The sequence below is a fragment of the Microcaecilia unicolor genome, chromosome 2 (assembly GCF_901765095.1).
Source record: "Microcaecilia unicolor chromosome 2, aMicUni1.1, whole genome shotgun sequence".
Lineage (NCBI taxonomy): Eukaryota > Metazoa > Chordata > Amphibia > Gymnophiona > Siphonopidae > Microcaecilia > Microcaecilia unicolor.
Genome location: NC_044032.1, coordinates 593,506,816 through 593,520,275, shown reverse-complemented (window position 1 = coordinate 593,520,275; position 13,460 = coordinate 593,506,816). Strand labels below are relative to the sequence as shown.

Genomic DNA, 13,460 nt, shown 5'->3' with positions numbered 1-13,460 from the left:
TAAAATGGTATTATTTTACTTTCTATATTTGTTTTATTTCTATTTGTTAATTTGTAAAGTGGTGATTGGTATTTGTTAGTTTTTTTCAAATTTACATCTGCTGTCTTTATATTTTGCACAGTACTAGGGGACAGTTTCTGTTTCTGTGGTGTTGCATTGTATGCAGAGTCTGGCATTGGGGGTTCAGTTTAATTTTTGTCTAAATAGAAAGTTTATGATTACTTATTCTATAGTGGATTACGGTGTATCTGTGTTTGTGAAAAAGACATGGCTTTCAGTTGGCATTGACTGTGCAGGATTTACGATCTGTACTATTCTGTCTGGTTTCATTTTACAATAGGTGAATTGATGTTCTAGTACTCACTGTAGTGTTTAAGATGCTTTCCTTTTCCTTTTGTGACTCGTAGAAATGACTGCTTATGGTATGGTAGAATTGCTCTATAGGTCCTGAGTGTTTTGTATTCTCGGCATGCCTAGTACTGGATTTGGGGGGGGGGGGGGGTGTTAAAAAATGACCGGCCCCGGGTGTCAACTACCCTAGGTACGCCACTGCTTTGTAGCTTCATTGCGTGCCCCTAGTCCTAGTATTTTTGTAAAGAGAAAACAAGCAATTCACGTCTACCCGTTCCACTCCACTCATCATTTTATAGCCTTCTATCATATCTCCCCTCAGCCATCTTTTCTCCAAGCTGAAGAGCCCTAGCCACTTTAGCCTTTCCTCATAGGGAAGTCATCCCATCCCCTTTACCATTTTTGTCACCCTTCTCTGCACCTTTTCTAATTCCACTATATCATATTTGAGATGCGGTGACCAGAACTGAACACAGTATTCGAGGTGTGGTCACATCATGGAGCGATACAAAGGCATTATAACGTCCTCATTTTTGTTTCCATTCCTTTCCTAATAATACTTATCATTCTGTTTGCATTCTTAGCCGCCGCCGCACACTGAGTAGAGGGTTTCAACGTATCATCAACAATGACACCTAGATCCCTTTCCTGGTTGGTGACTCCTAATGTGGATTCTTGCATTACATAATTCGGGTTCCTCTTTCCCACATGCATCACTTTGCACTTGTTCATATTAAACATCATCGGCCATTTAGATGCCCAGTCATAATCCTCTTGCGATTTAACATCTTTGAATAACTTTGTGTCGTGAGCAAATTTAATTTCTCGCTATTACTCCATCTCTAGATCATTTATAAATATGTTAAAAAGCAAATGGCGCCAATAATTGGGCTAATAATAATCAATAGCACTAATAATGAATTTCCAACACTACTTGGCAACAATTAGAATTTACATACGCGTCTCGCTAGGCATATTCTATAAAGATTCTTGTGCAAATTCTAGCGTGTGGATCTGGAAAGTGGGCGTGGCCAGGGGAGGGCCATGCACGGGTCATGGGTGTTCCCAGAATTTGCGCACACTGTTACAGAATATGCCTGACCCACGCCTAATGTAGGCACAAGGTTTACTCCTGGTTTCAGCTGGTGTAAATCCTTGTACCTAAAATAAGGTGTTGCTCCTGGTGCTAGGAACTATTCTATAAATGGCACCCCAGAGCGCTGTTTATAGAAAAGCACCTAGCACTTATGTTTTCAGTGCCATATATAGAATCTAGTCCTACATGCTCCTGCGTTAAAATGGTATTATCCAGTTAGCGTGTACTAATCATACCATGCTAGCCAGATAATCCAGGAATGTCTGCTCTCCGCCCATGACACACCCCTTCAAAAATATTTTTAAAAAATAGCTAATTCGCATTTAGAGGAAGATTCTATATATGGTGCCTAAAAAAAGTTGCATGGAAAACAGTGTTGACTAAGCGTATTCTATTCGCGGTGCCAAGATTTAGGCGTGATATATAGAATACGCTTAGTTGATATCCTAGCACCTAAAACTATTCGCATCCACTTACACCAATGAAAACATGGCGTAAATCCTGGCAATTTATGCGGTAAATTTATTGAAAGAAGTCATAAATTGCACTACTGGTCTGTTTAAGTTATGCCTTTCCCCAGATGGATACAGGAATCCCGTTGACGTCCCTCACCGAGGAGACGACTGCTAGCAAAGAAGAGCTACCCGATAATATATCTGATCTGAAGGCTATGTTGCGACAAAGAATCGCTAGATTAAATGGCAGATGCACAGACCCCAACATTACCCGGTGTGAGATACGAGACATTATGAGCGTGAGTTTCAACAGATGCATCAATTGGTCCATGAACAAAAGAGACAGGCTCTCCACTTACTGGAGTTGCAAGAAGCTTTGGCCTCTACCCTTCTTTCTGAATCATCTAGCTCGTAAGTCCTGCTGGCCTCCTGCAACTGAGGGCCCAACCCTTGGTGAATGGTAGTCATCGCAGGTGAAGATTTCATACCTACTGGCGATAGATTGCAATGCATTATCCGTGCCTTTTGCCTATTTTTGTTCACCATATTTTTGACCCTCCATACATCAATAACTCGAACAATCAATTTTTATTGTTAGTTTATTTGTACTCTTTTCTTTTGTTCCATAAACTTTACCATTGTTATTTGATCATCTCTTCGTAATGATTACTAATCTGTCTTGCACATTATGCAAGCCAGAAGTGGGGATATATTATGCAAATCCCAATTCTTAGTATTAAGAGGGTTGAAGTTGAAGCTCTGATCCCTACCAATCAGGAGATATAATTTCATATATACTATTGCTATTTATGTAAATTGGCTTTTCATTATTGAACCCTTATGGTTTCGCTTTTGCTTTTGCACTTAATTAGCACTGTTTTCTCCATGTTTACATTGTCTTTCATCTCTCTTGACATCTATATATTATTTGACTCTTGATGGACTAATAATGATGGTGCATGCCTAGAATAAAGACATGGAAAGATCCAAGTTTGTACACCACAAGTACGTCTTCAAGACTCTCCAATTTCCTCTGGAGTTTTTCATGAGGTAGTTTGTCAAACACCTTTTGAAAACCCAGGTACACAATATCGACCAGCTCATCTTTATCCACATGTTTGTTCACCCCTTCAAAGAAATGTGGTAGATTGGTGAGGCAAGATTTCCCTTCACTAAATCCATGTTGTCTTTTGGGCTCATTTTCGAAAGAGAAGGATGTCCATCTTTCGACATAAATCAGAAGATGGACATCCTCCCAGGGATGTCCAAATCAGTAACTGCACTCTGTCGCAAGGACAGCCAAAGTTCTAGGGGGCGTGTCAGAGACGTTGCCAAGGTGGGACTTAAGCGTGCCTAACACTTGGACGTCCTTGACCCATAATCGAAAAAAACAAGGACGTCCCTGACGAAAACTTGGGCATTTTCACCAGGACCTGTTTTTCTTACAACTAAGGCACAAAAAGATGCCTGAAATGACCAGATGACCACCAGAGGGAATCGGGGATGACCTCCCGTTACTCCTCCAGTGGTCACCAACCCTTCCTACTGTCAAAAAACATCTTTAAAAATATTTTGTGCTAGCCTCAGATGCCATATTCAGGTCCATGACAGCGCATGCAGGTTCCAGGAGCAGTTTTAGTGGGTACTGCAGTGCACTTCAGACAGGTGGACCTAGGCCCATACCCCCCCCCCCCCCCCCCCACACACACACACACACACACACAACAATAATAAAAATGGTAAAAAATATTTCCTAAATCACTTTGTACTTAACAATCAAAGTAATTACAGAATAAAAGATATATCCTAATCTTCAGCTTTCTAACACTATACTGAATTCAGTACACATTTCCTAAATAGAAATGTTTTAATATTATGTCTAAAATCTATGTAAGAGCCAGATAATCTGATTATATTTGAAATTTCTTTTCTGAACCTAACTGTTTGAAAAGATACCAAATATTCAAATATGTTCACCCTTTTTATACTTCTGGGAGAGGGGAAAGAAAAAAAGTTATCACACCCCTTCCTAGAGTCCCTAATATTTATTGCTAACTTAAAATGTCCATGAAAATAAGATGGGATCAGGCTATAATAAACTATTCTATAAAATTGTGCCTAACTTCTGGGAATACCCCTGACCAATACGGAGTCTGGGGGTTACTGCATTGGCCTTTGCTCATAGGCACAAACATTTCAAAATATTTGGGGTTGCCACACACAATACAAATGACCCATCCTTGGACACAATGAAGGAGTTTTCTCAATATTGGGGGTGCTCAGCACTACCTACTGAGGCATGGAATGCAGGCCTCAATGCAAAAACAAAACAAAAAACATTCCCCCCACAAATTCCTCCCAGTTAGTAGCGTCCCTGATCAAGACAACCTACAAGATAAGCCCCCCAACTTAAGTTCTCCCCCTCCCCATACACCATACCCGAACCTTTCCTCATGCCCCTTTCCCCCGACCACTGCTGAGCCTTACCCGGAGGGGGGAGGCTTCACTAATAGTGTAGTGAACCAGGGCGGCAGTGGTCTCACTCCTTCAGTCCCCCCTCTCAGAGCTGCTGAGGTTCAAAGTAGCAGCTATGAGTACTTGCAATACTACTACAACTAGGTATCAACCTGACATTTAAAAACATCATTCCTTTGCATATTTTCATTGGAATTGCTTCAGAGTTTATTTCCTGCAGCACAAAGATAAATAATTTTATGTCAAAAGGCAGTGTTAGTAATTGAAGGAGGTTTTTCTAGACCAGTGATAATAGCTTATGCCAAGAAACTGTTTCCTAGGTAATGTTCTGAATTCCTTTTCCTCCATTTATGGAATGGGCCCATTTGGAAGGTCACATGAATATCCAGAGTACTGTACATGCTTAATGAAAGTTCAGAAGCTGAGTACAAAGACGGCATAAATATTGTATGGGACTTGATAGCTAGAAACCTGGAAAACAAAGCTTACTTGATATAGAATTGCTGTTTTTCCTAACTTTGGTTTGTTTGTTTATTTGTAGAGGAGATTTGCACCCTAGTGATCGCAGAAGCATTTCCAGAAGATGCTGGAGCCTTCATATGCACTGCAGGAAATGAGTATGGATCAGTGACATGCAGCTGCCTACTGACCATCTGCTCAGGTACGCAATGACCAAAGGCAAACAGATGTGCCATTGGGATTAGATTGCTTGTTTAGCTGAAGGTCAATGACAAACATCTGATGAACGAGTTGATATACTATATCCCAGAGAATGGCTAAAGCAAGAAGGAATGGATGCTACTCCGCATGCCCTTGCTAAATAGCCCATTCTATCTACTTGAGTCCCAAAATGATGGATAATGTTCTATGTGAGGAGAACACAATTCACAATGTTTTCTTAGTGTATTATCCTCAGAAGACAGTAAAAAGTGAAGATGCCATATGGACCAACATAAATCTCCTAATGTCCAGATGCTAATGTAAGGCCAAAAATGTAAACCTCGCAACACATTTCTGGAGTTTGTTGCTGGCAGCTGTTGCTGAATCTGATCTGTCCTTCTATCAGTAGAAATGAACATCACTTTTTCATTGTTTTTTTTTCTTTAAAGCATCATTAAAGGAACAACACCCATAGAAACAAGCAAAAATAATTTGCTCAGTAGGTATGTGAATTTGAGTTCATTTGTAGCAGTGGTTCTCAATCCAGTCCTCAAGACACATACAGCCAGTCAGGTTTTCAGGATATCCACAACAAATATGCAAGAGATAGATTTTCAAGCAATGGAATCAGTGTATGCAAATCTGCCTCAGGTGTATTCATTCAGGATATCCTGTAAACTAGACTGAGTGGATATGTCCCAAGGTCTGCATTGAAAACACCTTATCTATAGTTATAGTGATTTTTATGCCGCAAAATTCCCAACTTTTGTAAGTCTGTTTCCCCTCTAGTGAGTTAATGTATATGTCACCACAGACATGGTATCATAGAAGAGGAGAGTAGTAGTTTTTCAGACACTGCCTATTTGAAAGGTGTCCGAGATACGATGGACTGAACATAGTGAAGGGTCCCAGACGCTTCTAGGACTATCTCCTCAGGAATGCTAGGACTAAAGATTGAAATCTCTGGATTTGGAGCACAAAGGAACAAGAAAGTTGAGGATCTCTGAGCAAGGCTGTGATGCAGATTCCTAGGGAAAGATTATTCTCCATTGTCCAGTTTCAGTGGAGGTTTCTTGCCTAATCTGTTGAGGAGAAATGGAATTTTGCTAAGGAGCAATCCAGGCACCAAGGAGTTGTTCTCTGAACTGGATAGAGATGACAGAGCTTTTGTCTGGCAATATGTGTCCTAGGGATTCTGGGGCCCTTTTACAAAGGCGCGCTGAAAAATGGCCTGTGGTAGTGTGGACGCGTGTTTTGGGCATGTGCACAGAATTATTTTTCAGCGCACCTGTAAAAAAATGCTGTTTTTAAAATTTTTGCCAAATATGGATGTGTGGCAAAATGAAAATTGCCGCGCACCATTTTAGGTCTGAGTCCTTACAGCCAGCCATTAACCTAGCAGTAAAGACTCATGTGGTAACCAAGTGGTAATGACCTATGCGCATCAAATGCCACTTGGCGTGCGCCCAATACGAGTATCAGAAAATAAAAATAATATTTCAGATGCGCGTATCGGACACACGTCAAAAATGAAATTACCGCAAGAGCCACGCGGTAGCCAGGCGGTAACTCCATTTTGGTGCATGTTGGGCACGTGTAGACGCTTATGCGGCTTAGTAAAAGAGCAACACAGCCTGGGAGATTTCCAGCTTCCTAGAAGTATCTTGAAAGGACTTTATTTATTTATTTGTTACATTTGTACCCCACATTTCCCACCTATTTGCAAGCTCAGTGTGGCTTACATAGTACCATAGAGGCTGTTGCCTATTCGGTTGATAACAGATACAAAGTTATATTGTGGTCACATGAGGTAGGTGTGGATCAGGCATCAAGGGGTCGAAGGAAGTGAAGATTTTAAATTGTCCAGTACGATCATTAGTTATGCTGTGTTTATAGAGGCAGAGGAAGCTTTCACCTGCATGTTCGGATTTGTGTTTTGGAAGTAACACACAAGACATAAGAAGCTGGTCTAAACTAAAAGGACAGCAGATGCAGAAGTGACCGTATTACACGTAATATTCAGTGTTGCTGACTATACAGAAAGCGGTGCTGAATATACACATTAACTTAAATATTGGCACTGGCATTTAAATGAAATTAGCTCAGTTACCACCAGCACTGAAAATCTTCCCCCCCTCCTCACCCCTGCTATTAAGCATTGTAGTTTAATTCACAAATTGTAGGTAGTATGCAAGTAAATTCAATTCGTGATACCAGCCTTCAATATTCTTAGATTACCAATTCCGAAATGCAACAAAAAGCACCAAGAGCCTTCAGAAATGGGACACAGTTCCTTTAATTGGCAAAATCAATATTCCAATATAGACCTGACACGGACCATGTTTAGGCGCACAGCACCTGCGTCAGGGGTCAATAGCGATCTATTAAAAAATGAATATTGTCACCAAGCTTCTTCTTTACAAGTTAAGAAGAATGCAATATGCTCAGTGAGAGTCAATCAGTGTAGTAGGAACAGAATGTCCCTTCATTCCTTAATCAAAAACTTTTGGTTTTACATGAATTATTATTTGTTGTTATTATTTGTTGCATTTGTATCCCACATTTTCCCACCTATATGCAGGCTATATGAATCTGTTCCGGAACCAGTTTTAGACTAAGGAGTGACAGAACTGTTGCTACTAAACCTCTGGCAAAAGATGATGCACCAAAACCCAAATAAGATTTATTTATTTATTTATTTATTTATTTATTACATTTGTATCCCACCTTTTCCCACTTTCAAAGTGGCTTACATAGTTCCGGAGAGGTGGTTACAGACTCCGGTGTGAACAAATACAGTATAGGGGTACTATTCCAGTGACAAATACAGTAAAGAAGTATCAGTAAATAGGTTGGGTGTGATCATGTGTCGGGGTTGAAAACTCCGTTTCCTGATTAAAATGCCATATTTCATTATTTGGTATTTATGTCAGATACTGTGGGGTATACCTTCTTGAACAGGTGAGTTTTTAGGGTTTTTTTTCGGAATTCTAGATGATTATTCGTAGATTTCAGGCATTTTGGTAGAGAATTCCAGAGCTGTGTGCATATGTAAGAGAAACTTGATGCGTATATTAATTTATACTTCAGGCTTTTACAACTTGGGAAGTGAAGAGTTAAGTATGTTCTGGCTGATTCAATTGTGTTTCTAATTGGTAAGTTGATTAGTTCAGACATATAGCTCAGAGCTAGACCATGTATTAGTCTGTGAACAAAGGTACAAATCTTGAAAGCAATACATTCCTTGATTGGTAGCCAGTGTAGTTTTTCCCGGAGGGGTTTTGCGCTTTCAAATTTAGATTTTCCATAGATAAGCCTGGTTGCCGTATTCTGAGCAGTCTATAGTTTCCTTAGGATTTGTTCCCTGCAACCCGCATATACTCCATTGCAATAATCAACGTGTGTTAATACTATTGTTTGAATCACGTTGCAAAAAGTTTCCCTCGGGAAGAACTGTTTTACCCGTTTGAGTTTCCACATTGTGTGGAACATTTTCTTTGTAATGGCGGTGGCTTGGTTCTTTAGTTTAGGTTGCTGTCAATAATAATGCCGAGGATATTCAGGTTATCTGAGATTGGAAGAGTGTGTTCCGGGGTATGTAAGATCTATAAAGACACAATTTCAGTACTTTTATAAGGTTGGATCCCATGTGTTTACACTATGATTACGCATTCATTAATGCACATTTGGTTCATTTGGACTCCTAAAACATTTTTGTATACATAAATTGATTGTACACTTGTGTATTTATGAATTAAAGACAAAGGGGCCCTTTTACAAAGGCATGCTGAAAAATGGCCTTCGGTAGTGTGGATTTGTGTTTTGGGCGCGTGCAGAATCATTTTTCAGCGCACCTGTAAAAAAATGCCTTTTTAAAATTTTTGCCAAAAATGAAAATTGCTGCGCGTCCATTTTGGGTCTGAGTCCTTACTGCCAGCCATTGACCTAGCGGTAAAGACTCAGCGGTAACCGGGCAGTAATGACCTATGTAAATACACGTGTCCGAAAATAAAATTTATTTTTTGGACACGCGCCAAAAGTGAAATAACCGCAAGAGCCACACGGTAACTCCATTTGGGAACATGTTGGGCGCACATAGACGTTTATGTGGCTTAGTGAAAGGGCCCCAAAGGGAATTAACAGCACTGTAATGCAGCATACACAAAATCACAGCTGGGACCAAGGAGCCTATAAAGCACATGAGTGGCACAAGTTGCAATCAAGGTTGGCGTTTTATTGTGAGAGACGACCCTCACCTGAAGAAAGAAGTGAAACCTGCAGTGTCAGGTATTCCAGAGCAGGGGAGTCTGACGTGGTCTCAGCCATGATTTTCTGTATGATGCGTCTCACAGCGTTATAATGCCCGTGGCATCTATTATTGATAACTAGTAAAAGAGGCCCGTTTCTGGACCAAATGAAACGGGCACTAGCAAGGTTTTCCTCCCCAACACCCCCCCTTCTCCCTCCCTCTCTACGTACCTACCGACCCCTTGGTCATTCAGACGCCATTGCTCCATGCACCGTACGCCATTGCTCCGCCCTCGACGTCATCACGTTTGATGCGAGGGCGGGGCCCAGCGACTTGGCGATTTCGGTGGCTTCACCACCACGAACCCTTCGAACCTGTGTTGAAGGAAGTGACGTCAGTGGCTTGGCTTCACTGACGTCAGTGTCTTCAGAACGTTGAGGGTGAGTTTTATTATATAGGATGATGCCACGGGCATTATAACGCTGTGAGACACATCATCTAATATTGATAATGATATGGACACCGGGCCAAGAAGATATGTACCATAGATATATTCTTTTGTTACTATTTGATAAGTTGCTGGTGGGATGCTTTACATTTGTATTTTACTTGCTGGCTTTTCAGATTTAATGTTTGAGTATGATGAATATGGAAAAGGAGGATTAGGAAAATAATTTTGCAAAACTTAAAAAAATCCTTTAAAAAATATTTGAGTGCACATTTTGGTTTTGTAGCACAGAATCGCACTGTTTGCTACTTGGAGTAAATTGCCGGATGAAAGAAGTGCAAAATTTCACCCTTTAGCTTTTATTTATGATGACTGCCACATGGGTGTTCAAAATATCTGAGGGTATTACTCCTTAAATTTAAACTTGTGCTTTCTCCTGGTTATGACTGTTGTTCATGTCATCTACGTACCAGTGAGTTATTGGGATTATTTGTATTATATGCATATTCAATTGTCAGTATCTTGAAAATCCAGCTGATTGGGGCCCCCAGGACAGATTTCAGAGCCACTGGTCTACTGTAGAGTTTGGCAGCCAAACTTTAATGCTATATATCAATGTATATTTGTGCTGCAAAAAAAACATAGGGACTGAAGTTTTTCGGTGCACAAAAGAAGAATAGGATCTGATGAACTTAAGGTGCAGGGCCGTCTCAACCTATGGATCAGGTGAGGTACTAGCCCAGTGCGCCAATGTTAAAGGGCGCCAAACTCCTGGTCTTGCATCTCTCCTTCCCTCTGTCCCTCTGCCTGCACTTTAGTATCCACAGGATAGGAGGGAATGAAGAGAGAAGGAGAGATGCCGAACTGGAATTTTGACACCGTTTATCATTGGGGGGATGGGTACTTGAGAAGAAGAGATAGTGGGTCATCATTGGGAGAAACAGAGTGGAAGGTGAGATAACAGATTGAGGGGGGAGGGGAGGAATGCTAAGTTGGCTCAGGGCACCACAGTCCCTTGAGCCTGTCCTGTTAAGGTGATGAAAGAAGTAGGTAGGTGACTGCAAAAGCCATAAAAATGCTTGGATGCATAGGAAGAGAAATGGCCAGCTGGGAAAAGGTGGTGATAGTGCCTCTGTAGAAGTCTCTGGTGAGAATTCATTTGTAGTACTATGAAAACTTTTGGAGACTACACAATATTCAATCTTCATTCCCTTTGACCTTCACGGTGCCTGACACACATCTACCTCATTCGACCCAAATACAACCTTGGATTTGTTATCAACCGACTGGCGAACACCTTTACGGTACTATGTAAGCCACATTGAGCCTGCAAATAGGTGGGGAAATGTGAGGTACAAATGTAACAAATAAATATAAATAAATAAATAAACTAGATGGTGTCAACCAGAGGGCAGCTATTAAAATGGCCTTTGTGCTTCATTACAAATCATATTTGGACAAACGTAAAGAACTTAAACATGCATACCTTGGAGGAAAGACAACATAAGGAGATATAATGGAAACATTTAAATACCTCCAATGCATAAATGTATAGGAGGCAGACTCTGGAACAAGGGATTATAGGATGAGGGTGAGAAGAGTAAGGAATAATGTAAGGAAATGTTTCTTTACAGCAGGGGGTTGGATTCATGGAACCAGTGCCGTAGCGAGGGCTAATGGCACCCGGGGCGGGTTGCCGCTGCACACCCCCCCCGGGTGCAGCACGGCGCGACCCCCCCCCCCCTCTGTGGCGCACCCCCCCCGGAGCGCAACCCCCCCCCCCCCAGACCGCATTCTTACCTGTGAGAGGGCCGATCTGCCCCGAGTGCACGTCACTCGGAGCTGCGTCAGCGCCGCTGGTTCCCTGCTCTCTCTGCCCCAGAACAGGAAGTAACCTGTTCCGGGGCAGAGAGAGCAGGGAACCAGCGGGGCCGGCACCCCCCACAGCGCTTGCACCCGGGGCAGACCGCCCCTCCCGACCCCCCCCCCCTTCCTACGCCACTGCATGGAACAGCCTCCCAGTGCTAGTGGTAATGGTGGAGACAAGGGCAGTATCTAACTTCAAATACAGAATGAGGGAGAGGAAGGGACTGTAGACTGCAGCAGTTAGTGTGAATGGGTGACTGGATGGATTTATGGTTTTCTGCTATCATGTTTTATGTTTCTATGTCTAGGTAGCAAGCCTCACACCCTGCCTTTAACTCCACATCCACCCAGTAATCTATCAAAGAAGGCCCACCCGTATGACTGGAACAACCCCTCTGGCCCCTTGGGCTCCACTCCTGTCTCCCATGACTTCTCCCCCTTAACATAAATCCTTCTCTGGTCCTTCCTGGATAGGAGTAATACCCAGTGCTTTTGTCTTCTTAGAGCTAAATTTAAAGTGACACCAGAATACCTGAAGCTCCCCTTTACCCCTCACAGAAGCAAAAGGGTTTCTTCAGGTGTGTTGGTGTCAGTTTTATTTCAGCATCAACAAGCCAGAAATTTTTCAGCATCCCTTCAATTTACGAGTGATCCATAAAAGACTATAGGGGAGGGAGAGTCCAGAAGAGAGAAGAAAGGCGGAAGAAACTGAAGGGAGGTTCCTGCAGAGTAGGAGGTCTTTTTTGCTGTTCGGGTGAAAGGGCATTGTTAAAAGGAGGAGTGTGTCTTGTTAACTAGGTAATGTTGAAACAATTGGGGAATCAAGGCTAGCTGCTCCAAATGATATCATGGGCCAGGTGGCTGCCAACATGCATTCTCAGAGCCAGAAATATATGGGAATTACTGCCGCTGGTAACACCCATATATTTACTGGTTATTGGAACAACCAGGAACAATACACTCTATAAACAAGAGTGGCAAATAGACACTGGTGGTCGAAATGATATCGTGGCTACTCAGTTATCTATGTTTGACAAGCTCTTTCCTTTTGCTGACGTAGTTACAAATATTCCTGCACAATCGTCTATTCACCACTCTTCTTTATAGAATATATTGCTGTGACCCCTGAGGCAGGTGATTTCCTCCGCCGAAACACAGCTATTGTCGGGTCCTCCTACTGGTGCTTTGAATAAAGCGTTTACAAGCAACATCTCTTGTGGTGGTTTGTCTACTTGTTCCTGGTTGTGCCTGCTTTCCTGTAGAGGTTTTTTCCTGTTCGCTGTACCTACCGGTTAAGGGAATGCAGGATTTACTAATCTGCTCTACTCCCCACAGTTTAGGGAATCCTGTGGGACCTAACTTGCATTAAAACAGTGCACTAACATGCTTCTTCAGCAAAGCTTAGTAGGCCCTGCCAAGCAACTTCTTTGTCAATGCACATGCTTATGTGTGAGGTCACATATGGAACAGTCTTGGTGAGTCTTGTTGAATAAATGTCGTATATATCTTTTTTAATTGTTAGCCAGCAGCGATGGCTGTAGAAATGACATGTCAGCAAAAGAAGAAAATAATGAGGATTTTGAACAGTTTCCACCTCCTCCACCAGTCACAGAGATTAGTTGTCTTGAGCTTCCTCCAAAGAAACCTCTTGAGAGCCTTCAGTTCAACAACACTGAGTTCAGACCAAACGCTGTGGAAAGAAACGCCAATGGTGTCCACCCCAGCTATGGAATAAATGGTGTGAGCGACAATAATACAGCTGCTCCAGCTCCACACGATCTGCTTTCACCTACCAAACAGCCGCCACCGATCTTGGCCAAACCTAAACTGTGAGTACTTCAGGGTTTTGTCTTCCTCTTC

General features: G+C 42.0%; 1 protein-coding gene across 4 annotated transcripts in view; it reads left to right on the top strand.

Annotated features, from left to right (window-relative positions):
* The window catches only part of PALLD (palladin, cytoskeletal associated protein), a 738,625-nt gene that overhangs the window by 346,962 nt on the left and 378,203 nt on the right, over positions 1–13,460 (top strand). For all 4 annotated transcript variants that reach the window (XM_030191568.1, XM_030191567.1, XM_030191571.1 and 1 more), the window contains 2 exons: positions 4,919–5,038; positions 13,123–13,429. In XM_030191568.1, coding sequence (XP_030047428.1) covers positions 4,919–5,038; positions 13,123–13,429 — 427 coding nt within the window. The remainder of the gene's footprint in view (positions 1–4,918; positions 5,039–13,122; positions 13,430–13,460) is intronic.